At 39.6% G+C, this 25,523-nt stretch overlaps 1 protein-coding gene across 2 annotated transcripts in view; it reads left to right on the top strand.

The window, feature by feature from the left end:
* Gpc3 (glypican 3) overlaps nucleotides 1-25,523 on the top strand; it is a 369,321-nt gene that overhangs the window by 198,680 nt on the left and 145,118 nt on the right. The window contains exon 3 of one of the 2 annotated variants that reach the window (XM_087599167.1): nucleotides 11,954-12,761. In XM_087599167.1, coding sequence (XP_087455293.1) covers nucleotides 11,954-12,761 — 808 coding nt within the window. 2 annotated transcript variants of the gene reach the window in all.

The following is a 25,523-nucleotide window of genomic DNA, read 5'->3' as shown; positions in this document are numbered from 1 at the left end:
GGTAAGAGGACTTTATGTGTGCCTGGATGTCCCCCAAGAGGCCAGAAGAGGGCGTTAGTTCCCCTTAAATTGTAATAACAGGCTGCAGTGAGCTATTGTATGTGTACTGAGAACCAAACCTTGATCTTCTGCAAGAACACTAATATTTACAGAATATAAGGGCAATTTTCTAAATCAAAATTCCATCTCTTTGACAAGCTCACAGGAAAGATATACTACCTGCCCTTAACCTTGGCAGGAGTGGCACTTCTCATCCTAAGACTGGTGCCAGAGAATGCATCTGAGTATCTCTCTCTCTCTCTCTCTCTCTCTCTCTCTCTCTCTCTCTCTCTCTCTCTCTCTCTCTCTGTCTCTCTCATCTGAGCTCATCAGAACAGGCTCTAGAATTCCTCCAAGACTCACAAATACTCCAGTTTTCATTGTCTTCTAGAGACCGAGCATTCAAAAACTGTCATGATTCTGGCCATTCTGTCAGTAGTCCCTTTAAGGAACTGTAATTTGAGAGAAGACCTGACTTATTTCTTTTTAACAAAGACTAGCTCTTCAATTAAATACCGTAATTTTATGCCTATGACAGAGCCCTGAGATTTCCATGCTCACACAAATAATCCCCTTTTTGCTGATTTTCTTCTAATTTCCATTTCATTGTAAGTATAAGGCATGACAGGCAGTACATTTCTAAAGAAATGATTGTATAAGTAGTTGGAATGGGTCTGCTGTGCTGTACTCCTCACATTTTCCCCTTATCATGGAATTATTTTCTCAGCTACTCAGTAGATTCAGTGTAGCCAAGCAACTGAAGCATTAAACTTATTTTGAGTTCAACCAACAGCAAAGCAAACGGAAATGTACACAGTCTGTGACACACAGATTCATCCTCTTTCTCTGTGTTGGGAAAGAGCAGATAAGCATGCTATAGTGTTGCTATGTCCCATGTGTAGAGGTCGGAGAACAAATTTGCAGGTTAGCTGTCTCTTTCCACCTCATTTGAGATAGCGTCTCTTTGTTGTTGTTTGCTGTTGGTGACTTGGTTCACGAGCTTCTGAGGAGTCGCATGTCCCTGCCTTCCCTCTTTCTGTGCTACCACGTCTTGTTTCGTGTGAGTCCTAGGGAATCTGGCTGTAGGTCCTTATATCTGAGTGGCACGCAGTCTCATATATCTTTCGAGGCAGTAACGCCTACTGGTTTGGTAATCTCTGGGTTCAGGCTGCATGAATTCACATTCTCAGCCCTTCTTCCCTTAGAGATGAGACAGCAGTAGACACTCCTTATAAGGACGTTTTGATAATGATATTGGTTAATTCACATAAAATGCTTGCGGCATTGTCTGGCACAATAAGTGATGCCAAGTTGTTAGGCCCTTACTCATTATTCCCGAAGCTTCCCTTCAAGTGGCATGGAATCTTTATCCTTGAAGAAGATGGACAATGTACCAACATTGTACACATAGCCAAGAGTCCTGTGTTCCATTACTGCTACTATGAACCATGTAGCTGTATGACTTAGATCCCGTCTTAATTTCAGCTAGCTCATGTGTGAAATTGAGATAATAATGTTTCCCTTGGCTACATGTATGCACCAGTGCACATACACACACTGCCTTTCGGCGATGGAGAAGGAGGGAGAAAATTAAAACAGAGTACTGATTTCCTACATCTGAAGTGATGTGAGGTGCTTTACATATGAGTCATGGTGACTTAGTAACCTATATGCTGTGTATATTTAAGCTATGAAAGAGTCATAGAACAAAGGAACATGTATACACAGCGTTTTGTGTTTTCAAGCATAGAGAGGCCATGTATTATTTTATCATAGCTGACTATTCCAAGCCTTTAGGGATCATGCAGTTTTGTGAGCTTCCTCCAAACTAGCAGATAGTATCCATTCAGTATCAAATGAAACATATATTTATACAAATAATGCAGTCAGTCTAATGAAACAACTAAAATAACTCATAAATATTCTTTGGTTTATGGGCATTTGTTGAATATTTAATATTGCTAACATCACAAAATGACAGGGCCTATGGTCGTTTAGGTGCCAATAGAGTTGGAATCTGGATTGGTCATATGACATGAGGGACAGGAAGAAAAATAAATTTTAGGTTTTAGGGTCACATATCACAAATCAGTCTCTTCTTACATAAGAGAACAAACACATCTTGTGGCTCTCTGTAAAAACTGCATAGAATATTGTTCTATGGATGGCTCAGTGAGATACCTGTTGAATTAATGTACAAATTTATTCTTTCAGAAGGTTATGCATGTGTAGCTTTTAAGGCAACGCAGATTCGATACTTTTGGTTACTGGTGGGAGTAAAGAGGGGCTGTTCATTCCAGTACCTGTAGGGAAGAGCAGCCTGTTGCTTGGATATTACTAAAGTTTTGGCTGTAAATTACCGGTGGCAATGCAAAATTCTATAAAGATCTGTATCAGCAAGTTGCAGACAAGATTCTCTTTAAGAACAAGGGTTGGGTAGAGAGATGGCTCAGTTGTTTAGAGCAATTGTTGCTCTTAACCCAGAGGACCTGGGTTTTATTTCCAGAGCTGACTTGGCAGCTCACAACTGTGTATAACTCCAGTCCCACTAGGTCTGCTGGCCTTTTCTGGCACCTGTGGGCAGCAGGCACACAGACATACGTGCAGGCAAACCATTTCTATACATAAAGTAAAAATAAGAAAAAAATGTGTTTAAAAGGAGAAGAAAAAGTTGCATAAACCATTGACAATTGACCTTCCTTAGAATGGTAGTTCAATGTCTAAGCAATTACAGAAGAAAACAGTACAAAAACATACATGCTAATTGGTCTAACAACACATAAGATCCTCTAGGTAATTTGTTCTTTATGGCAATAATTTAAGTTACATTGAGCAGAAAGTCTCATTAGCTAAAGTCACTACCAGAATGCTTCCATGCCAACCTTTAAATGACACTATACCCTCTTAATGGAACAGAACCTTTCATTAAGTATCTTCTAGCCTTAAAAGGCATATTTTTATTTTTCTAAGCTTAGGTTAGCAAGTTTAGCTTTGATTTATGAATCATGATAATGGATCATAATGCAAAATCATCAGAAGTTGAGGAGACAAGAACCAGACCTAGAATATGACATAATGGATCTTTTGGTCCAGTTAAAACATAAGCCATTTAATTGTATCCAGTAATCTATGTACCCTGCCATAGTTTCTGGAGAAGCACCTTTTCCTCAGAGTCTTTAAGGTAATGACTCAGTGAGCAAGCCTTCACCATTTACCATGAGAATTCGTGAAGAAACTATAGGACTTTCCTTCTTTGGATAGCATTCGATTTCCTGTTTTAAAGAATAAATTAACACTCTTCTAGTGAGTGTCACTCCTACACTGTTCTGTCTGCTTTCCCAGGAATGTCTTATCCCATATGAACATACACATTGCTAGCCCTGTTGAAGCTACTCACACTAAAGCCTATTGCATTTTACCGTTGGTAGGTACATTTAACTCCAGTTTTTCAGTTGTTGGGAAAAGAAGTGTAAAGAGAGGACTCTGACAGCTGCTGGGGAGGACAGCATCTGCTAATGAGTTCCTGAAAGGGCATCACCCATTTACTAAGTGGGAGCACTTCAATAATTGCCACTGCAGACGTGAAATTGTATGATTGAAATGATATTTTGTCTGCCTTTCTCGGTGTTCTTATCCCCCTACTTGTTTGTTTCCCAAAGAATTTCCAGAGTGTACGTAATAACTAGGAGGTGCACTGTAACTAAAACACCCAGGCACCCTCAAGCCAGTGGAAAATACAGGTGGGAAATATGGAGGGAGTAAGGTTATGACACAAAACACATGACATGAAGTTTATTATGCTTGATAGAGGGAGGCTATAAATTTAGCTGTAAGCTTTCAAGTCATAAATGTGAGGAGGGAAAAATTATGAGTTACATGACTCACAGAGTCCAGACAGTGAAAGCAAACTAGTTGTTCAGGAAAACTAATGGACAGTAAATGATAAGAACTAATTGGACTAATGGGGCAAAAGTGTGGTCAACTGTTGCAGACTCATAAATTTTCTAGTACAGATTTTCACTTCTTGCTTCTGAGGACCCTTGCAATAAATCATTTTAATTGTCTTCTCTAGTTTGTAATAGCCTTTGGAGGAAATTCTATGAGTCTATCTATCCCATCTATCTATCTATCTATCTATCTATCTATCTATCTATCTATCTGTCTGTCTGTCTGTCTGTCTGTCTGTCTGTCTGTCTGTCTAGTCATACTCCATCCATTCTTTCATCTACTTGTCTAGCCATCCATTCATCCACCATTATCCCTCTGTCTGTCTGCCTATCTAATCTATCTTTCACTTCTCTCTAATGAGACATGTAATAACCCATGAAAAAATAGATTTCTTTTGTTCTGTCATTCAAATATTTCTTTACTGCTAGTTGATTTTCCATATATTTTGAACCCTGCTGTGTGAAAGGTAAAAACAGAGATTATGTGGGTTTATAAACTGCACAAATAAATGATTTATATTTAGTAGCAATTTGTTTTTAAACTTAGTTAGTTCTGGTTAAATGAATGTGAATTGGAAAGCACCAGGAAAATACAATAGAAATGGAACTGCAGCGTTTAGCGTCTTCTTTATGATTGTTTTTAAAATAAAAAAGCCTTATTTGCAATGTAAACTTTCTGTTTCTCTGTGGCTGGTTTTCAAAAAAAAATCATTTACTATTCAAAAATAACTGAAACGTGTTACCTGTTTGGGTGTTTTGGCCCATTAACTTTTTGCAGTTTCCCAACTAACATTATATTGATGTCATATGGCATCTACTGTATGCTAAAACTCCCTTTTTCAAGAACAAAATGTCAACGCAGATTGAAGGGAAAAAGAGGGAGTTACTGAAGTGTGTTTAGTGATTCTCATGACTACTTCCATCAAAGACTGAATTCTACAGTTCTGGTACTTTAAAAAAATTAATAGATTTTATTTCAAATAGGTTTAAATTTGAAAGAAAGATCATGTACAATCTTTGGATAACATGAAAAATGTTTTTGCAAGAAACTACCTATCCATCATGTAACGTTGTTGTAGCATATTGTATTCCCACTAGATAGCCCAGTGTATGTTGTTGCTCTACACCCATACAGTATTTGGCATTGTCCATTTTATGACTTAACCATTCTAACGCCTGCATAGTAGCATCTCATTATAAGTTTAATTTTTAATTTCCTAAAGATGTATGGTATTGACAATCTTTTCTCTATTTGTCTGGAATTTTTGACTCTTTGTCGGGGAAGCAGCTGTTTGGCTATTTTGCCGATTCTCCAAGTGGGCTGTTGATTTTCTTAGTGTGGAATTGTATTTGTATATTTATTCACTTACTTATTCATTCCCTCATTCATTTACTGGTGCTTCGAATTGAACCCAGTATCCACCAATGCTGGGGAAAGTGCTCTATCACTGAGATACTGATCAATTAAGAAAAACAAACAAACTGGGGATTTAGCTCAGTGGTAGAGCGCTTACCTAGGAAGCACAAGGCCCTGGGTTCGGTCCCCAGCTCCGGAAAAAAGAACCAAAAAAAAAAAAAAGAAAAGAAAAACAAACAAGAAATACTTTATCTTCTTCATTCACCATTGACACCCTCTCTCCTTTCCACTTTCTTTCCTATTCTTCAAAATCAGTAATTATAATTGATTTTACTGTTTTTTTTGCCAGTCTTACCAGGGACAAACTCTCTCACTTTTGTCTACCAGAGTTCTTATTTCTGTTTCGCTTCTTAAGGCGAGAAGCTGATGTCAATGGAGCTGTACAGCACTAGGATTCCTTCTTTTCACTGTTAACCCTTCTGCTAACCTGCTTGCTGGCGTTGATTCTGGTGAGGTTGATGAATTTTTGTCCTTGCTGAGTCCACAGCCTCCTCCAAGGTTTACCTCTGGTAGTTTAAATGCCGGCCTCTGCTTTGACAGTTTCATTTCCACTCACCTAGCTCTTTGAGTTCCTAGGCATGAGTGCTATCTCCAGAATTTTGGAAAGATCTTGTTCATGATGTCTTCAGATACTTCTGCCCAAGAATCCTTTCTCCTCTCTTCGAGTTCGACACGATTCACATTTTGAAAATTCCTCTTCTAATTTTTAGCTATTCTCAGTCCTTCTTTCCTTTGTCTCCCCCATTTCAGTTTGTAAAGTTTCTGATTTTTCTTCAAGCTTACTGATTCTTTCCGCAGTTGTGTCTAGTATATGTGAAAGCCTATGAAAGCTGTGGTTCATTTAAGGCTCAGTGCATCTGATTCCTAGCATTTCCTTTTGACAATGGTTAGAGTTTTCATCTCTGAGTTTAAACCACCCAGATTTTCTTGCCTATTCTATACCACAACAAAACATGGGTGCCATAATGATTTTCTCTCTTCAAACTGTGCCTGGTTTTCCTTGCCCTTTCACTTGACTTATGCTTGCTAACTTAATAAATATACTTTTAATGTGAATTTTATGTTAATCGGGCCAGGAGGCTGGGGTATTTAATGTATGCTGTAGCTGTGACTATAGCTAAAGACATCACTTTCTTCAAATGTCTTTTACTACTTTTTCTCATATTGGCTTCAAGTTTCTCCAAGAATATTTTATTTGTTATTTTAAATATTGCTTTAAGTATTCTTTATTTATTTATTTATTTATTTATTTGGAGCTGGGAACTGAACCCAGGGCCTTGCGCTTGCTAGGCAAGCGCTCTACCACTGAGCTAAATCCCCAACCCCTTGCTTTAAGTATTCTTATAGAGTGTATGATATGTTCATGGGTGCACACATATCTGGGCATGTGTCATAGGATAACGTCTAGGACTCAGTTCTCTTCTTCCACTGTGGATTCAAAGGACTGTTCTCAGGTCACGTGACTTGTGTGACAAATGCATTTACACATTGAGCCATCTCACAGGCCGTAAGAACTCTTTCTCAAATAGTATTTGTGTCTTATATCACTCTTTATTGTGCTGCACTGTTACTCCGCTTTCAATGCACTGATGCTACGCTAAGATAAGGGGTGTGTAAATTGTCTACAATGTAATGACCAACTGCACTGTGTTACTGTTTCCTTAGCCCTTCTTTTCCCCTTAGGTATGATGGGAAAGCTAGAGGAGGCTGAGTTATTAAACATTTTCTTCAGTTATGTGAAAAAGTCCTGTCCCTTGAAAGGTAGATATTTGTTATGATGAATATGTGAGTTAATTAATTTTTCCTTTATTCAAAAGGTGAGTTTTAGTTTTCTGGACTCCCCACTGTGAAAACTTTGTGTCATTTCTCAGAGTAAAATGCAGAGATGTAAGACAGCTCTAGAAGTCTGGGACCTCAAGAGTTTGTAACCTCTCTCTCTCTCTCTCTCTCTCTCTCTCTCTCTCTCTGTCTCTGTGTGTGTGTGGGGGTGTGGGTGTGTGGGTGTGGGTATGGGTGTGTGTCTGTGTTGTGTGGGGGGTGTGGGTGTGTGTGTGTCTGTATGTGTGTGTGTCTGTATGTGTGTGTGTCTGTATGTGTGCGTGTCTGTATGTGTGTGTGTCTATATGTGTGTGTGTCTGTGTGTGTGTCTGTGTGTGTGTCTCTCTCTCTGTGTGTGTGTGTGTGTGTGTGTGTGTGTGTGTGTGTGTGTGTGTACATGTGTGAATGTAGAAGCAGAGCTCAACCTTGGTAGTCATCCCTCAGGCATCATCCATATTCTTTTTGTGGGGTTTTTGTTTGTCTGCATATTTGTTCTATTTTTGGTTTCTTTCTTTGTTCCTTCTTGGAGACTTTCATTGGTCTTTCATTGCTCACCAAGTGAGCAAGAAGCCTGTCTAGCAAGCCCCAGGGATCTTCCTGACTCTACCTTCCTAGCAATGTGGTTACAAACTCATTTCGTTATGCCCAGATTTTTTTACATAGTTTCTGGGGATTGAACTGTGATTCGTATGCTTTCATAGCAAGCCCTTCCCCAACCAAGCTGTCTCCTCATCCTCTGAGAATTTTCACCTCTTGAACTAATGCACATTCAGCCTCTAGCAATTACTCAAGACTAAATGTCTCTGCTTTTAAATTGAGGTCTTGAACTAGAAATATTACCTGTGTGGACCATATTGCCTCTGAGCCTCAGTTTCCTACCCAGTAAAATAAAGATGATTACAAACCCATGAAGTTATGACAGTTACATAGAGGGTGGGTATATGCATGTTTACCATGGATTCTGACATGTTCCTTGCAGGTGCCTGGGAAAAGTTAGGTTTTTTTTCCATCCAAGCACCTGTAGTCGAAAATGAGGCTTGTTTTCAATCCAAGCCATTACGAAGTATTCATCCTTGTAACATTAAAAAAAATCTCATAACGTAGTGGCTATCCTTACAGTGCTGAGAAAACTGCTTTGAAAAAAAGAACTGGTTTCTATAACAATTGCTCATTCTACAGACCTTGAAAGGGATTCCATGGTTCATTTATTTTTCTTGTCTTTCAACCCCAAGTATATTCTCCTTTAAAAAAAAATATACTCAGCTGACTAGCAAGAAGGCAAATAAAAGCCCATTTCTTTTAGTGTAGGTCTAAATGCAGGAACACCAACATCATATACTAAAGATAGCCATTCTGCTGCAATGACAGACTATATATCTTGGGGGTGCTTAAGTAGAAGAGGTTCTTGAACCATTTAAAGAGAGTCCCTACACTTTCCCCATAAAACTATATCTGGAGAACTGTGTCTGTCATTGAGCATCAAAAGTTAAGAAGAATATTGACAAGTCTAGCATGTGTGGTGGTCAGGATGGTGATGCTGCAAACATTTACAACTCTGGAGATTGGGCTGGTGAGATGCTTATGCCTATGAGAACTTGAATTTGATCTTGATTCCCGGAACTTCCATGGTGAAATGTGAGAACTGACTCCCATTAGTTGTCCTCTGATGTCCACAAGCCTGCCACAGCACAATTGTGTGCACACACATACATATGTATGCACAATAAGTTAATAAAAATGCGATAACAAAAAGAAAAGGGAGGCTTTTCTTATCTGGGCATATTATCTGTTTATTAAATCCATTTATTTCCATCTGTAGATTTTAAAGTTGGTGGATGTTCGAAGGACAAATTCTTCATGATAGCTCTGATGCCACTAGATTTGCTCACTTCATCCAAGGAAAGAGAAAGAAGGAAATCATCTCTAGCTATAGGCATGATTATTAGACTATGGTGTCAATGGACTCACACTTCCTTGCAGTTATTCCTATCCCTGACTTGATTTCTTGAACCCTCAAGAGACTGAAGAAAGCCAAGAATCACTTTGTACCTCGTGTTCCCTGTGAAAGCTTTACTCGAGCCCTTGTATTTTGGTCTGCTGCCAGCAGCAGCAGAAGCGAGATACAGAAGCGAGAGACCTGGGCAAAACGCAGGGCTGTGTTGTTTGTTCTGACACGCAGACTCTGCTGTAGACAGCACGTGAGAGCTGGATGTTCACTGTGGACCCCTGCCCTTTCCTCCTGCAATATATGTTGTTGTTTCTGTAGAGGAGTTCATGATCTTCTGTAATTTTCTTTTTCTATTGATCCTGCAGTGCTGGCAACAGAACTTTTACAAAGAAATGTTATTGGCAGGAGAATCTGTGGGTTTTTCCTGCCGTGTATCTTTTATATTAGAGAATGAGTGTACCACAATTCAGGTAAACTTTGCTTCCCAGAGAATTCATTTCCGAGTGCCCTGGATGATTGAGCTCTATAGGGGTAACCTGTCTGCAAAGCTGCCTTCTGTCTCTTACTTCATGCTGCCCCAAGGCAAAGGTGAAAGTGTCGCTCTGCTTTATTGGTCTTTGGGCTTCAATTTCTTCTGGTACATTTTCATTCAGAGATGAGGAAGTCGATGGGAAATGATGAGTTTAAAATAGAACTTAACTTTCTACACAGACTTTTGAGAATGTGTTGCAGACTCTAAGTTTGAGGGCAGCTAGGGTGTACCCATCACTTAGAGACACTGGCTGGAATTATGTTTACTTTGCAGCAGTGTAACCTTGGGGAAATATGTCCATTCTACTGAGACTTGGTTTCATTATCTATTAAATTAGGGTTGATAATACCAAATTCAGAAGATTGTTATAAGAAGTAACCATCAAAATGTTCTTTTATGTGACTTGTAATCTTCTATATCACCTGTAAATGTTTCTTTTTGAGATAAGGTCTCACTGTGTATTTCTGGCTCATCTGGGATTTCTTGTGTGGACACACTGGCCTTGAACTTGGAGCAGATCCCCAGTCTCTGTTTCCCAAATGTTTGGATTATAATAGCGAACCACTGTGCTTGGCTACTCGTGAATGTTTATTTCTGAGACACGAATGGTTTATCAGTGATCTCCATTTAGCTTATGTCATGCCCATAGCACCCAGCAAGCCCAAGACACAATGCTATATTTCTACCTAGAGTTAAAATGAGTGAGTAATCTAGAATATCAATTTTCTGATGGTTATAAGTAATTAAGTGACTGGCCCTTTGCACTACGTGGGCTAGATAACCACAAAGTAGCATTCAACTTTTAGATTCAACAATGGAAAGTAACAGGTGTAGCTAGGAAGACTGTTATAAGGCAAAGTTTCTTGGAATCATTTACCGTTCTAAAGAATAGAAAGCACACAAGTGAGCATGGAGTGATTGATAGAATGGAAAAATGTGCTCCGTCATCACAGACTTGCAAAATGGAAGGGATCAAAAACACTAGTACCTCTCAGTGGTACAAGCGCCATCCTCAGACCAATAGCCAGTCCACATATTCTCAAAAACCTTTGTAGATGGCTAAGTTCTAATTTAAATTTATTTTTTGGTCTCTCGTGGACTTGGAAACTCTTTAGAATTACTCTGGCACCTCTCCAACAGTGCTGGGCATGTGGCGAACTCCAGGGAAGAAGCTAAGGAGTGAGTACTACCTTGTGAGGGATCTAGGGCAGATGGCAGTGGTTCAGTCTAGAGCTCACTTCTGCCACAGATGACTGAAATGTTGGGCTAAGTGATCCCAAGGAACATAGTCTCTCTAGTAGTCTGGAGGTAGTAATAATTTGAATTTTCAAGGCTCATGAATTGGCATCATTTAGAGTACATCTGTCATGGATCCTTGCATTTTGGAAGGAACTGAAAGTACTAAGGTAAAATATCAGGAAGCTTGACAAGTTTCGTTTGTTTTTAAACTCTTTCCTTTCTTTTTTTTAAATCTTTTACTTCTTTTCACATATAAATGTAACACTCCAGTTATTTGTGATAACATGAATCTAGAATATTTTGATTTGTGGAAAATGGCATGACACATTACTACTTTTTTTTTCTTTCAAAGCAGTGACACTAATTGGGCTTTATGCCAAGGGGCTGAAACAGCAGATGTAATCTTGAATTTGTGGTCTCTGTAGACTGGATGAGGCTTCCAAGCCATGTGGAAGTTGAACTTACCAGAGACGCTTAGCATTTATCCTCCCAGATGTTCAGCTGTGGTTACTGTCAATAGCAAATGTACAGATAAGTGTATGGATTTTTCTTTCCAGCCAGATACCCACTTAGTGAATGAATACCTTTTCAAGGTCTGGCAGTCTGTCAGATTGCCTTTAAAGTTATTTGAAGAAAGTCTACCCCAAATAATTAAACTTTGGTTATCTTTTGTTCTTGGCTAATAACTTGCTTCTCCTCTGGGTTTGAACAGGCTCAAGTTGCTACATGAGTTTATATGGTATATTGTCTGTTGTGAAATATTTATCTCTGTCTAAAAATGAAATGTCTTTAAATACAATCTTTTAACTGAGTGAATCAATGAAAGAAAATAATTTCTCAATCTTTAATCAATATTTTCATGAAATGAAATGTTAACTGAATCCTAGCAGTTGTCATTTGAAATACAATTTCTATGTTTAAGAATTTATGTGCACATCAAGATTTAGACTTCACATTCAGAGAGGAAAATTGATTTATGGAAGCAAATAACTACAGAATATAGGTAATACCAGCAGTGAATGTAAGTCAATTATTAAAGGCACATGGATCTTAATCACCAAAGCAACAGAGGCATATCAAATTCATGTTTTAATTTTTGGGCATATCTTTTTCTCTTATTTTACAGAGGCCTTTGAAATTGTTGTTCGCCATGCCAAGAACTACACCAATGCCATGTTCAAGAATAACTACCCCAGCCTGACTCCACAAGCTTTTGAGTTTGTCGGTGAATTTTTCACAGATGTGTCTCTCTACATCTTGGGTTCTGATATCAATGTGGATGATATGGTCAATGAATTGTTCGACAGCCTCTTTCCAGTCATCTATACCCAGATGATGAACCCAGGCCTCCCCGAGTCAGTATTAGACATCAACGAGTGCCTCCGAGGAGCAAGACGCGACCTGAAAGTATTTGGCAGTTTCCCCAAGCTTATTATGACCCAGGTTTCCAAGTCACTGCAAGTTACTAGAATCTTCCTTCAGGCCCTGAACCTCGGAATTGAAGTAATCAACACCACCGACCACCTCAAGTTTAGTAAGGACTGTGGCCGTATGCTCACCCGAATGTGGTACTGCTCTTACTGCCAGGGACTGATGATGGTCAAACCTTGTGGTGGTTATTGCAATGTGGTCATGCAAGGCTGTATGGCAGGTGTGGTAGAGATCGACAAGTACTGGAGAGAATACATTCTGTCTCTTGAAGAGCTCGTGAACGGCATGTACAGAATCTACGACATGGAGAATGTGCTGCTCGGACTCTTTTCAACCATCCATGATTCCATCCAGTATGTGCAGAAGAACGGAGGCAAGCTGACCACCACTGTAAGTATCAGTCTTCAGGCTCAAAGGAGCTGTCGTTCATTGTGGTGGTGGGTGGGGTGGCCTTGCCAGCAACAGATACATATAGAGAAAGGAAAGATGACAAGCAAGTGAGAATGCTGATGGACTGAATGCAGGCTTAAGAGATAGACAGTATGTTAAAACTACAGGTTATAGAGTTGTAATACCAGACTTGGTTTTCTAGCTCCACATACTTCCTTGTTGTCGAGTATTGGGAGCTAATCTTATCTTTATGAGTTTCATTTTTTGAACTCACAATAAAAGACTAGCTTGTATTCAGACACGTAGCATCTGTTTGGTATATGGTAAGTCTTTATTACACATTACCTGTTGTTGTTATTATCAGGATCTGTATGGTAATATTTTCTCTTTCTTCTAAATAAGGAAACTGAAGCTTAGTGAATTGTACGTTGCACAGGGACATCCAGTACCATAGTTAGTGGAAGAGACATGATTCAGAAACTGAATTTTTAATTTAGTTATCATCACCTTCTATTCTGACTTCACTCTGTGGTCTTTATCTAAAGAGAATGTAAAATACCATTTAAGAGAAGAGAGTCAGTGTCTACTGACTAAACCCACATGAGGACCTAGGAAAAACATCTGTGCTCCACACTCATGTTTGCAGCCTTAATTATACCAGTCTGTGACTGATGGAATTTGTAATGGGAGAAGGGAAGCTCTGCAAGGTCTGTAGCAGTTTGCTTGGCTTGGAGGAGATTCTGTTATAGAACCACAAGAGAAAGCCACTTCTGATGTAGAGCAGAGCATACAGCCAAGAGCTTCCAGCTATGTTCTTTTAAGACAATAATTCTCAACTGCTTCCTGCTCCATGGGAGGATATGCCAAGCAGTACAATATACTACTATTGTTGAGCTCCTGCTTACATCTCAGGTGCTCTGTTGGTGATATTATTAACGCACGTATTACAGCCATCCATAGGATGGGTCTCAGTAGTGTACCCATTGCACACAGGAGGGATGAAGCTTAGAGAGTGTAAGTAAGTTCCAAGGTCTCCAAAATTGTTCTATGGAAGGAGCTGTGATTCAGACCCAGGCTTTGCTGGCCTTGTTGACTTCTGCTCTTAGCTTCCCTCCCGCACATTGCTGTGTACTCTGAGCTTAACCAGAATGTAGAGAGCAGCATGGGCTAGTTAGCCTTGTCTTTAAACTCTGGAAGTGCAACGTGATAGGGGTAATTGGTTGCTTTGGTGAATTAAACTAGGAGGGAGGACAGAAACGATACAACCCTCAGCACGGGTACTTATGGAGCTGCTCTAATTGCCCCATTCACAGTGTTGGCCATTTAAAACCCATTTGCTGAGAAAATATTTTATAGTAAAATGAACAGAAATGCCCTATCTAACGATGGTGTTCTTCGATGGCTAATTATTCCCTTGACTGCTTTATAATTTGAGGCCATATTCTGGGGCCTTATGCAAAAGTCAATTGCACAGAACTAGAAAAATGAGAAGTAAGTGCATTCATATGTTCATTCAGTAGCATTGATGGAGGGTCCACTGTGAGTCCCGCCCCAACCAAGGGCATCAGGGTGTGAGCATATCTACAGTAAGAGGAAAATAAGAGTACGTTAATGGCAAGATGCTTGAGTATTTAAAGGTTATCCATGCACATATTTTTTTTGAGGTTACCTTAATGGAACTTCTAACCCCCAGTACATTTTAAAACAAAAAGATGAAGTTTAGAGCGTGCAAGTGACACATGCCCATAGCCCTGGTCCTCAAGGACTAGGGCACGAAGCTTGGAAGTTTGAATAGACTGCTTGAACTAATCTAAGACCCAGTCTCCAACAGCAAACACAGAGAGAAGGAAAACAAAGCAAAATAAAAGACAGTCAAGAAACCAAACTAAGTACACTGTTTTGATGAGATCTGGACATGCAGGTTGGTTGTGTGAACATTTATCAACATCTGCTTTATGCAGGGAATTTTGTCTCCTGCCAGGCATCTGTAACCTCCCAGACATAGTTCTGAAGTCTTAGCATGCCACTATTTCATTGGTTGATTCACATGTCGCTGAATAAATTCTACCATAGTGAACATTTTGCTATGATGTGAAGGTTGGAAAAGAGGTGGGAAAATGGAGCTAGTCTAATCCCATTTGAAAATGAAGAAATAAAGTCTCAGGAGGCATACCCAAAGTTTTTTTAGCTAAGAAAAGAGCCAGAAGCAGAATCCAAGGTAGTCTTCTGCTGCAATCTAATATTATTTCTGCCATATCTCTCTGTTCCCTAGTAGATCCTTCCAGACTTTCACTCTAAAAGTACCATTAAGATTTTGCAAAGACATAAATCGCATAGTTATTTTAGGCTTTCAGACCTGCTATATTGTAGGTGTGTGTACATGTAGGTGTGTGCTCATACACACCTAATATACAGGAGAGGGAGTACATTTTGTGTCATTATCATTCAGGAGGAAAGGCCTTGGCTGTCAGGAGGTGCTCAGTGATGCAGTTCCTTTCTGGTTTGGCCATTAAGGGCCTGATTGCTCCCAGCTCCCATCTAGTTATGAGAGCGTGAAGTCTGCCATCCCCTGGGAATGCTTGAACTAAGCCAGAAAGCATATGTATGCTGCCTCATTGCTGTTATATGATCACCAAGACTAAGTTGTTTGCATCACCTGGTGGGGATTAGGGAGTCACTGGCTGGGTGTGTTCCAGTCCACATTCTGTACAGGCTACAAGCAGGCAGGGCTCTTTATTAGGGTGAGGAGAACTATGGGATTGACCGACTGAAGCACTCTGTTCATGCTAACAAACCCACAGACAGAATTCCTCAACCCAAAAGCTGGTTTAAAATTAAGTGTTAACAAGTCTCTGCTGGCGCACGCTCACTTCCTTGTGTTAACAAAATGGGAATTCCCCACAGTAAGATGTTGCCTAAGGTCAGGGGTGCTGAGATCTCTCTTTCTCATCATGCCATTCCTAAGTGGTTGGGGTGGGGCAGCTTTCTTGACTAGCTAAATAAATAATGGCTAAATAAATAATCCATAAATAAAAAATAGCTAAATAAATAATCCATACAGGGATGTTGTCCAGTTGTGTTGGGGTTGGTTGCTCTAACCTATCTCACATCCTGAAGGTGGTTTTGGCCTTCGACATAGCTGTGACAATCTTAGATTTTCATTTTCAATTATAGATTGTTAGTGTTTTAGTTTCTGCAAGGATGGGTCTCAATTCTGTAGATGACCAGGTGAAGGAATGTGGGCAAATATTGGAGTCTTCTTACTCACAGCAGCCCTGAATGTAGCAAATGCTCAGTTGCCAAAATTTATTCATCATGTTCCAGTCAACCGGAGAACTAGTTTAGCATTGCTGGAGTCCAAGCCCAGATATTCTGTTAACAGAATGCTGTGGAGAGGCTAGAGAACTTGCCATTTCTACAGGGTCCAACTTGATTCTGATGTTCCTTTAAGAACATCTGATTACCTTGTTAGAAAAATAAAAGAAGATTAAGAAGTTGGAAGTGAATAGCCCAGATACCATAGACTGTTTTTTGACAAAGGACGAATGATATTATATCTCTAAAATGGGGCTGCTATGTTAGATATTAAATGAATCATTAGATGTAGAAAGTGCAAGGACTCACTAAGCCCTAATCCACTGTGAATAATGATTTTTCTTTACACTTTTTAAAGATTTGTTTTTACTAGTTTAAATGGTGTGTGTGTGTGTGTGTGTGTGTGTGTGTGTGTGTGTGTGTGTCTCGCACGGGACCCCCCGGAGCTGGAGTTAAGTGACTATGTGGGTTCTGGGAACAGAGAGCTCAGGTACTCTGAAAGAGCAGCAAGTGCCCTTAACCTCTGAGCTTTTCTCCAGTCCAGTTACAGCTTTTTTTCTTTTACTGCTGATGAATGAACTCAAAGAAACACATGTGCCAGGAACGTGTTCTATCACTGAGCCATGACCCCAGCTCCATACACTTATCTTAGACTAGGATTAACCCATATTATTTCAGTGTAAATAAATAGAATTAAAAATATCAATAAATGAGTAAAAGATATCTGTATGCACATGTAAGAGGGTAAGGGAACAGAAAGTGGAGGAGACAAATGTCTACACTGAAAAGCTCCTTCCAAAAGATATTTATCTGGTCTTCCAATGTATTTGGAAGCAAGGATACACATCTTGCCCCCAAGTGAGTATTGAACCTTTGATAGTAGTTGGGTGAAACAATCTCACCGTAAAAATGGATGAGCATTGTATTGAATTCCACATTCTATACCTTGAAGCAAATACAGATAGGTTCCTCCTTATGATGCATTTTTCTAGCATTGCTGATTACCATGGCTTTTCCCCCAACACAGAGGATCGAGCCCAGCTTCGTGTACTATTGTTTTTGTCTCTAAAGCACTTTGATTGCCATTACTGTATACTTACAGGTAGATGATGTGCATTTCATGCACTCATTCATTCCTTACATGTGGGGTGCTTATTTCTCCGCCTGAAAAATTGCCAAAACTTTCCGTAGCTAATCTCCTTGACTGTCCTCAGTCCACAATGAAATTGCTCATATACTCTTTTGCTGTTGTTGTTGATCTATGAGAATGTAATTTAATTACAACACTTCTCCTTTCCCTTCCCTCCCATATACCCCTGCCTACTCTCCTTCAAATTCATGCTCTTACACTCGTGTTTGACCGTTCATACCTCTCTTTTTCCTTATTTGCTAGTGTACTTTATTAACTTTCCTTAGCATGCCCCTGCATTGTGGTTTCCTGGCCCACACTTTTATTACCTTGACTTATGCTGTTTCACTGAAAGTCGTGAAAAATTGCGACCCTTTCTATCACTACCGTTTCTCCCTTTCTTCTGTCATTGCGACTTTAGCACTCCCTGACAGAGATCCTGTACATGTCTGTTAAACATGTCACTGTGGAAGCAGCATGGTGGACTCTGAGCGTCATAAAGAGGGTGGAGGAAGGAGCTGAACATGAAAGATTCTCTTGCTCCATTTAAGGTCGCTAAGCCAGCAGGTCTCAGAACTCAGATTCCGAGCTAACGGTTGGTCTGACTCCAAAACTCATGCTTGTTACCATGACTATATTGCTCTCTCAAACACATCCATTCTCTATTCACTAGTATCTTCATTCCCCAAACACAGCCTAAATTGGCTTTTTATTATATTATTTAATATCCTGTATTACTCCCTACTGTTTTTCCAGCTGCACAATCAGTTTTTGAATTCATTCTCTTTCCTTGGAGACTCCTGCTCTACTATTTCCCGATGAAGAACTAGAAGACATGAAGTAGTTTCTTCTTTCTCTTTTTCTCATACTCCTAACACTTAAAGGCACAGAATAGTTTCTAAGAGAATGGTTGTGTAGGCTCTACCTATGTTAGTGTTGTCAATAGTGGAAAATCTCTAAGTTCCAGTTGCAGTGTTGAGTCCCTGCCCACTGGAGCAACAGATAGCCATCTTGGATTTTGCAGTGTTGGAACTCGGGTCTGTGCATGCTAAGCATGTGCTCTAACACAGAGCTACATCTCCAGCCCAAACAGACAGTGTTCAGGGTATCTGGTATTTATGCTGAATATCAAATTATATTCAGATGTCTACTTTATTCCCTTCAGTAGTAACTTTGCCTACTGAGAGCCTAACCTATGTCCCTATCCGAGTATACCCTTTTCTTTGGCTTTGAAGAAGCAATACAGTCAGTATTTATTCATGGATAGTAGGAATCTTTGAGGCAGATTCTCCTGTTGAGCCACAATAATAATTCACCCTATCAAGTTTGTGCATTTTCCTGTCTGTGTGAGTGACTGTAAGTCGTCAAGATTTCCAAGATTAGCCTTACCTTTCTTCTCTGCCTTTGAAGGCTGAGGCCATTTCTCAGATGTCAGTTTGTCTGAGCTTCTCTCCTTGTATGCTACCACTGCACCTTCATTTTTTTAGTCTCAGACAGAATACCTTCTCTGAATTCATAGAAGCTGCCCTCCTTTCCGAAGGGATTCAGAAGTGATAAATTCAGCAAATATCTCAGTACCTCATTAGTGTCTGCAGGCCAGCATCAGGAACGGCAATAAGCAATATTATTCAAATGAGGTCCGTTTCTGCCATGACAGAAAATTTCCATTTTCTCATTTTTTTTACATTCACAATAAAAATAGTGTTGGTGATTGCCAGGAGACAAAGGTGATGGTTTGGTCTTTTGTTCTGTTTTGAGGATTTACTCATATCACAGGCTAGCACTGAACTTAGGGTCCTACTGCCCCAACCTGAAAAAGGCAGTTATTAAACACAGGCGACCTAATTATTGAAAAACTACAAAGGAAGAATTGACACCATTGAGTGGCAATTTTCCAAAGCTAATCATATGAAAAAAAGCTTTTGAATGTGTCATTGTGATGTTACATGTGGATTGTAGGTTACTTTAGGAGATAAGATGGGTTCTGTGCAAATCTAGCATTGTTTGCCTTCACCTAGGTGAGGGACAGCATGATGGCGAGTTGCTCTTTCAGTCTGGCTTTGGGAATACATATTTAATCCTCTTTTCTGTGATCAATGAACTGATAAAATGAGAACATGCCCTCAAGAACTGTGGAAAGTCTGGGATTTCTCCTCAGTCGCAAGCTGATACTGCTGGTCTACTACCATTTTATGGAAGCCAGTTAAAGGAATGAATTAGAGATGCAGAACTATTAATTTCTCACAGCAATGACAGTAACCAGAGGATCAGCATTTGTATGAGGTTCCCTAGCCTCAATTCCCACAGGGCAAGGCAAAGAGGGCTGGATAGCTCCTGCAAACAGAGTGTGGCGCTTTACTAGGGAGCATTTTTCAGCTTAGAGAACTCAAATGTATCCTTACCACTATAATAATAAAACCAAGCAAAACAGCGATCCGTTGGTCTACTGGCCAGATCCTCAGCATTGCACCTGGGGTAACTTATTTCTCACCATTGGTATTGCTCATTTCTCTTAGCATCCAAGTTCTACAGACACTACATGAAGTTACTTGGAAGAGATAGCTTGCAGCAAATAGTGGTCAGTGTTCCCATTTGTAAGACACATAGAAGCCCAAGCTATCTGTAAAGAATTTTCTTACAAGTTGCTACCTTTGGATGATGGCAAGACGCTCTCAAGTTCTCAATGCCTTTGGAGGATCAAATCAAGGAGTTAGAAAGTAGAGAACAATTAGTTCAGCTTCGTCTAGTTAGCCATAAGGCAGCTTATGTGCCACCTGTTGGAGCATAGCCAAAAGTACACACAAAGACCATAAACAGGGACAGTGTTTTCAGTCATGCAGAGAATACAAAACCCTACCAAAGGAGCACTTGATATTGTTGCTTCTCATTAGCAGTAAAACTCGATTGCTCTGGTCTTCAAACTCTCTCTCTCTCTCTCTCTCTCTCTCTCTCTCTCTCTCTCTCTCTCTCTCTGCAGCTATCTTTTCCTTTCCTGCTTTTTGAGGGTACAGAGTTATAACTTTTCAATTGCTACATAAACTGGGGACGTTCTCTTTTATTGCACATAAAAGGTGGCAGATGTGATAACCACAGGGTAGTTAGCTGACACTTATCCATGTCTGCTGGTAGTGACAGGGAGAACGGATTTGTTCCCAAAGGATATTCAGAAAAGTTAGATAATTCAAGGTTATTTGCCCAAGAGAGCAGAAGTTCAGAAAGATACCCCCATGGTCCAACATTGTAAGGACCCATGGGCTCCCGGGGTGACAGTGAGTGAGTACAAAATGCCTATTTCAAATGTTGGCTGCTCAGGGACTCAGAACATGGTGAAAGTAGCCTTTACTTTATGAAGACAGAATAGCCTCTGGATATTTATTCATTACAAAAGCTGAAAAGCCTCAGAATTCACAGTGTGGTTCCTCTGCTATGCCTTTTCCTTCGCCTGGAGTTAAAGTCTGTCTTGGCAAATGTAGTGCCAGTCATTCACTAATGATCCCCCGACCCCCTGCATAAGGCACCTTGGCCCATTAACCTCTTAGGCTTATGCATTTTGCTATCTTGCTCAGGTATTCAGGCCAAAGTTCTTTCTACCTTGGCTCTCTTTTTTCAAAAGCCAAGCCTCATACCCCCCAACCCTCACAATTGGAAAACAAAACAATTATGCCCATCACAGACGTTGGTTTTAAACAGGTAGGACAGTAGAATAGTCATTTCCTTAAGGGAGTAAACGATTGCAATGGTTGCTTCAGTCAATGCCACCAGAATGTGAGTCTGCATGCGCATCATCAAGTGTGCTGCGGCCTTTCTGAGATCATTCTCATTCTCAGCAGCCAAGCCTGACTCAGTGCTGAGCTCTGTGCACTGCAGTGGGCCTCCCTGTTTTCTGTTCCTTTCCTTGTTGTGTGTGGGGGTGTCAGTGGGGTAAAACAAATGACTTTTGTCTCCGTAAAAGTGCAGATTTCGTCATATCCTTTCAAAAATGTCCCTTCGGGATGTTCATAACCCTGCAATGCTGTTTTCTTGCTTTCTGTGGGGTCTGGGGTTGGGGGAAGGAAAGAGCCAAGGCTGCCCCCTTATTACCCAATTCAGATCCTTTCTGAAGAATGTGCAGAAAGCGAATTATGTTTGCCTATTCATTCCACTCGGAATGCCTGAACCAGATAAAACAGGAAACGGAGTCATTATATTTGGGTGCTGTCTATTATCATTTACTGACTCAGAGTCTATCTAAGCCTTTTTGCTTTTCTCAGATAATTAATTTTGTTCTAAATGTGGGGAATCATGATGGTAATCAGTATGTTTGTATTTTCAGCTACAAATAGAGCCTATCAAAGATGTGGAGTACAAATAAACCCCATAAAATATACAGCCCCAGCACCGCTTAGAATTAATGTGCTATCTTTTTTTTCAAAAGGAAATATACATACATATATGTGTATGTATGATTTTTAAAGTTCTCCTAGCTTTTCTTTCATGCTTAATAACTAGGGCACTCTTTTTCAACTCAAGCCTGTGCTGCGAATTATATTTATCATCAAATCTCATGTAGCAGAGCTGAAGGAGACTTTGATTTGGCTCAGAAATCAACTTGTCAACATATACACATTTCTCAGTGCTAGATGTGAATTTCTCTTACTATTCTCCCAGGAAATTAGGAGTGGTCAGATCCCACGAACACAGAAAGAGGTCGCTGTGTGCACTTTGAGAAAGGGTGTACCCTTTTATTCACACTGCTTGCCCCATAGCCCTAGCCAAATCCTATTCTAAGCCCATCCCTTCTCACTCTTTTAGGATAATATAATACTCTGCATCTCATTCATTCAGTCTGTTCTGTGTTTAAAGTGATGATGTTTGATCAAAGTTCAAGAATCACAGAGACCCTATTTCTGCTTCTGCTAGTACATTTGTTCTATTGAGAAGCAATCTTTTTTTTTTGCCAGAAAAGTCTTCTAAAAAGGAAGTAAGGTGTCTTTCAGCTGATGTCATCCATTTGTAGGGAGAAACAGTTGAACAGTACGTTGCACCTTATGAAATCTGCTGCTATGAGAAATGTCAGATTAGAGATCAAGAGTTCTTACATATGATCTCAGCCTTGTGCTAACACAGGCTAATGGTCTTTAAAAAAGCAACTTCTCACTATCTCTCAATCTATATAAGGAAGAAGAATGTGAACAGGACAGGAGAAGGATTGAGGAAGAGACCACAATTATAAAAATTTGCTGTGTGCCTTATGGAGATCTAAGCTCTATCCATGGATGGCCTCCTTTGGTTTATGATAATCCTGAGAAGAGGAATGTGGTGATTGCCATTTTCCTGGTAAAAGAACAGAAGGAGAAAGATTTGGAAGTACGTACTAGCTGTACTGTTGCTTCAGCTGCTATGCAGAGCAGGAGTCCCCGAAGTACATCCCTCAGCTCCAGAAAGAACCAGGCTTCAAATATATGGGAAGGGCCAGGCTTTGGTTGTGCACTGACTTAGTTAGTGGGAAGAAGAAAGGAAGGGGAGCCAGAAATTGCTCAGGGTCTTTCCTTCTTGCCAATTTCTCAGTTATTATCCATCCTGTTTTCTACATGTGGCCTTGAGAATTGCATGGGAACTTCCAGTGGGCCTCACTTCTCTTCCTCATTCTTGTATTAATTAATCCTAATTAGATTTTTCAAAGTCTGCTTGGAGCTCAGGCTTCCCCCAGGATTATTGCCTATTTAATTTACCTTTTTAAAACAGAATCTGTTCTTGATGAGCTTAGTTTTTTCCTTAATGCTTTAAAGCTATATAGCAGATATGTTCTCTCCCTTTCAGCTCAAATATCCATGGTGAAATACGAAGCTCTGTGACTTTCTTATTCTGCACTAAACCTTGAAATTATCTTTTTCAAAACATGGAAGGAGTTCCCTATTAAGTGGATATCAGTGTGATTCAACTGCTCATTCCCCTGAACAAATCCTTGATGCAAAATGGGTGGGTGTCTTGACTATAATGACCTCCTAGCTGACTTCTTTTTAGTTATGAGCATTTTAAATCATCTTTGAGCAGACTTTACAAGTTTTCTAGACACAATGTAATGTAGACAAAATATTAGGAGCCTAAACTAGGGTCCTTAACCTGATTAAAAATAAAGTAATAATTGTTACAAATTGATATAATCAATCCTGAAAGGAGCTGTAGAATCCATGTTAGGTAGCCTACTCCTCTGAAAAGGATGTCAACCTTCCTTGGATCTCAGAGGGCAAAGGAACACACTGGAGGAACTCTTTCCCTCACACATCTGTGTTTATCAAGCTTGCAAGACCATTTCCTTCCTCACCATTTCTCCTGAATCTGTAATGCTCTGATTAAAAAAAATTAATGTGTGACTCAAAGTGTTCTATTCTGAAAGGCCCCATTCAGAGCTGTCACAGCTCTCGTTATTATTGGCCAGAGACTGTGTGAGATACCAGGAATGGGAAATTACAACAAAGCTTCATTTTTTAAAATTGATTTCTGAAATAGAATTACATCATATCCCCATCCCTTTCCTCCTTCTAGCCTTTCCCAGTTACCCTCTGTCAAACTCTCATGCACCCAACACACGCATATACATTTTTGTTGTTTGTGTGTGTATGGTTTCAAGGCTGATCATTCTGTATTCGACAACCAGTATGGGGACTTATCCACAGGAGAGACTGATTCTGCCAGTCCAAAGTTGAATGTAGGATGAAGGTTTAAGAAAAAAAAACCAAAGCTTTCTTCACAGCAGATGAGGCTATACCTAGAAAAGAAATGCACTCATTCTGTCCTTCCATGGAATAGAGTTGGAAAAGTATATATGACTTGGAAGAGATAGCTTGAGGTTCAAGGAGTTACAGTGAGAGTCCTTTGCATCCCTAAACATGTTTCATCTCCACGAGCTTTGAGATATATATATATATATATATATATATATATATATATATATATATGAAATAAAAACACTGACAATGCCTATCACTTAAAGGCAATGGGAAAACTCTTAAATGTATATGATTCACTTTACCTGCTGTGAAGCAAAGTGATTTTTTTCTCCCTAGGTCCTTCCTTTGCATGATGGGGTGTTCATCTTTTGGGTCCCCAAATAGCAGCACCACATTTACTGATCCAAAGAAAAAGTTCTTTTCCTCAGAGGTCTTCCCAGAGGGCTCATGGGAAAAGGGCAGCAAAATGTATCTGGATCCCTTGATAGAAATTGTTTGTTGGTTTGTTAGTCTGTTTGTTTGTCTGATTTTTTTTTAACATTAATCTTCTTTTGCTGTGGTTTAGTGCTGAAATCTCCAGGAATAGAGGGAGGACTCAAGCTGTGTTTATGGCTCCTTTGTTTTTGGAGTGTTATTTATGCATTATAATGCTAAATTGCTTTTTTACTGGGTACCACTGTTAAATGATGATTAAACGTAGGTTGGTATAAAAGTGAATAGATGTCTATTTTTTATCCCTGGGATAATTTATTGATTTAAATGTTAAGCTTTTATTCTATTGCTAAAATGTCTCTTCTCTTCATAGTTCCTCTGCTTACATGTTCTTTCTCCCTTCTATTACCTTTCTGTTTCTTGGACTTTGGGCTACCATTCTACTCTCCGACAAAAAGAAAAATTAAATACCAGGTTCCGCCCCCCCCCCACATTAACATATAGGACACAAAGAAAACGTGCCTCTCATACAATTGAAATGTAAAAGTTTTGATGTTGTAAATCTCAGATGGGTCCCCATCAAAGAAAAAATATTCAAGCAAAGGATGAGGAGAAAAGTAGAAAGAACAGAGAGAGACAAGAGGAATCTGAGCCACTGTGAGTGATATTGGCTCTTTAAGGACCACCTCCTCCTAAATGGCCCATTTTTTATTCTTTTTGGGGCGAATGCTGGATGCTGGAAGATAGTGAGACCAGTGCAGTCATCTGCATATGTTCTCTGATATTATTAATTTTCCTTGTTGGATTCATCATAAGGATAATTAAATGTTTCTTATCATTTGAAGATTCATTAGTTTTGCCTTCATTTGTTTTAATTCCTTTTATTTTTAAGATTATAATAAAATTGTATCATTTCCTCCTTCTGTTTCCTTCCTCCAAACCCTCCCATACCCTCCTTGCTCCATTTCAAATTTGTAGCCCATTTTCACCAATTGCTACTGTATACATGTATATGTATGCATATACTAGGTACATTTTACTGTCTATAAATATGCTGCCTTTACTGTTATAAAGAATTGTCATTTGTTCTTTCATCTAATTTTTGCATTTTCCTTTTCATTCAATTCCATGTCTTCTCCATTTGGAGCAGCCCTCATGTACCAGTGGAGATCTCTG

This window comes from Rattus norvegicus, chromosome X (assembly GCF_021556685.1).
Source record: "Rattus norvegicus strain SHRSP/BbbUtx chromosome X, alternate assembly SHRSP_T2T, whole genome shotgun sequence".
Lineage (NCBI taxonomy): Eukaryota > Metazoa > Chordata > Mammalia > Rodentia > Muridae > Rattus > Rattus norvegicus.
This window is presented reverse-complemented; position numbering and strand designations above follow the sequence as displayed.